This window comes from Fusarium odoratissimum (genome assembly GCF_000260195.1).
Source record: "Fusarium odoratissimum NRRL 54006 unplaced genomic scaffold supercont1.251, whole genome shotgun sequence".
NCBI lineage: Eukaryota > Fungi > Ascomycota > Sordariomycetes > Hypocreales > Nectriaceae > Fusarium > Fusarium odoratissimum.
In genome coordinates, this window is record NW_022158937.1 from 1 (window position 1) to 2,370 (window position 2,370).

At 41.6% G+C, this 2,370-nt stretch overlaps 1 protein-coding gene across 1 annotated transcript; it reads right to left on the bottom strand.

Annotated features, from left to right (window-relative positions):
- Positions 1-1,524: 1,524 nt before the first annotated feature.
- On the bottom strand, positions 1,525-1,617 carry FOIG_16861 (uncharacterized protein; the record flags this gene model as incomplete). The annotated part of the gene is made up of 1 exon (XM_031218340.1): positions 1,525-1,617. A coding segment is annotated over one exon (93 nt), but the record flags the coding sequence as incomplete, so codon positions are not given.
- Between the last annotated feature and the right edge of the window lie 753 nt (positions 1,618-2,370).

The following is a 2,370-nucleotide window of genomic DNA, read 5'->3' on the forward strand; positions in this document are numbered from 1 at the left end:
CATAACCTAGATCAAATCATATTAGAGCGAAGCCAAATGTTCTTAGTTTACGTCCCTTACTTCACGCCTATACATGGAGATAAGTAGTTATCGACGAAGCCACTCATATCTACCCCATCTCATATTAAGTACATACTCTCATTTCGCACCACCAGCACCAGTAGTAATATTATGGCAACATAAAAGTTAAGAACAACCTCAAGCCAATCTGAGGTTCTAAATAAATTTGGCATGTATTTTCTTCGAGTCTTGTGTAACCTTGAAAGATCGCCTTTGCGTCCCAGCTCTACCAAAATTGTTTTCTTTTCTTTTTACATTCTATATCCACCCTTACATGGGAGTAAACATATAACATTGGTTCCTTTGGCTATACTATATATGTAGCCCTTAGAGAAACACTACAAATTCGACTCATATTCGAGCCTTCTTTAAGATATTGGACGACTCTGGCTTCCAAAATTCAAACAGGGCCTCTAGATTCTCAAGATGCTTTATTTTGAGTTGCTCTTGCTGCTTTGTTGATGATGTCTCTTCCAGAACTCTTGCAGTATGAGCTATGGCTGTAAGATGGATTGCGTTGCCTGTTACAATGTCTCTAGCTTTCAAGGTACGAGTCTTGAGAAATGGACTTTTTGGCAAATAGAGCTCGCATAAATCCCGCGAACCTGGAAACTTTCTTGGTTTTCTTTGTAACATAGTTATCTGTAATTGCAGCCAGTTTGAAATGCAATAGCTAAGTATTTTGCTTCAATATGTAGTATTAAATATATTAGCTAAATTATTACTTAGTTTTATTTATAATCGTAAGTTAATTTAGTATGCAAAATATAATTTAAATATAATATATACTTTCTATATAAAATATAGCTATAATCTTAGATAGGGTTAAAGGCTACTTGCCTAGTTAAATAAATATAAAAGAAACTTTTATAAATAGAGGCTAATAGGTAGACAGGTACCCGTCCTAGTTCCTATTTTTAGTATAATTTTCTCTACTATTGGACTACCTACGCCTTTTTGTTCCACCGCCTCAAGTAGTTTAACAAGTCCCAATTAGCAGCTATCTGAGTTCCAAATTTACCTCAAATTCTACTAGAGCTAGAGCTGGACTACAATACGGCTTTCTTCCTGTTCCGCGGCGTAGTACATCGCTTCTTGTTGTCATCGAAGCACAAGTAGCTCAAGAGACCGAGAACAGGCGGTTGTTCACAAGTAGAAGAGGTATGGGCGAGCTCTGGGAAATGGCCCAGCAGGATATTGATGATCACTTTCTGCTTTACCCCAGACTAGGTAGCCATCATCTCTTCTCTGGTCCACTCTCCTTGACCCCTGGAGGAGGCGCAACGCCTCCTCATCTACTTATAATCAATACACCAGCTGCAGCTTTCCTTCGGGTACCGTAACGGTTGGCTCATTGCTTTTCGATACTGGCGGTTACCAAGCCAGGTTCCCGGGGGCTGGGCTTATTATCAGTCATCTCTTCACTTGACGTATCTCTCATAGATGGCTCGTAGATCGTCATACCTCAGATGTGTAGTTAAGTCTGGAGCCGGATCTCTCGAGAGTAACGGTGATGACACTGGCAGTGTATAAATAGATGTTGTAGGTGATAGTCAACTGGAACGGCAGATCATAATTCAGGCTCAAACTCAAAAGTTTCTAAGCTTATGACTGGTTGCCACTGTAGTTCATCGAACGTTGTTACTGATGGCCTTGGTTGCTTAGGGGCCGCGAAGGGGCTCCACTGAAAGTCTTCCAAATACGTCTGCTCTAGCAGCTGACCGAGAATTTCCGGCCTTGCACTTTGCGAAGAACTATCGTGTTCGACAGATATTATGACGGCTGACACTAGCCTCTTCGAATGTTCCCATTGATTAATGGCCGTCCTTTCAGGCATTCACTATCCATTTCACTATCTTGCTAGGATTGAAAGTCCCCGTGGCCCTCCAATTTCTTTGTTTAGGGCCCTTTCTGGCCAAATTAGTCGTGATCCTTGTTCTCTATGTGTGTTGTAACCAACTTGGTAAGTTGAAAAAGCATGAAGTCGAGGGGCAGGGTCCAGGACGCCATTACCCCATAACATAAGTCAAGGCGTCTAATTGGGCTTTACATCAGTAGTAATAGACGTGAAAAAGTACATAGACACTTTGATTTCTGACCTCATGATCGACTTTCGGAATTTCAGCCTGTGACGAATACTCTTTCGTTGTGAAGCCTTCGTCTACTCCCCGTCAGGCGCCTAACCAGCAGCCAAATCTGGCTAAGCCGAAGCGCCAGCCTTGTAACCTAATAGCTCTTGCATCTTAGTTCTGGATAAAATACTACTAGTACTCAAAGCTGTCGGGGAAGGTCACTCTGTGTTATCAACAA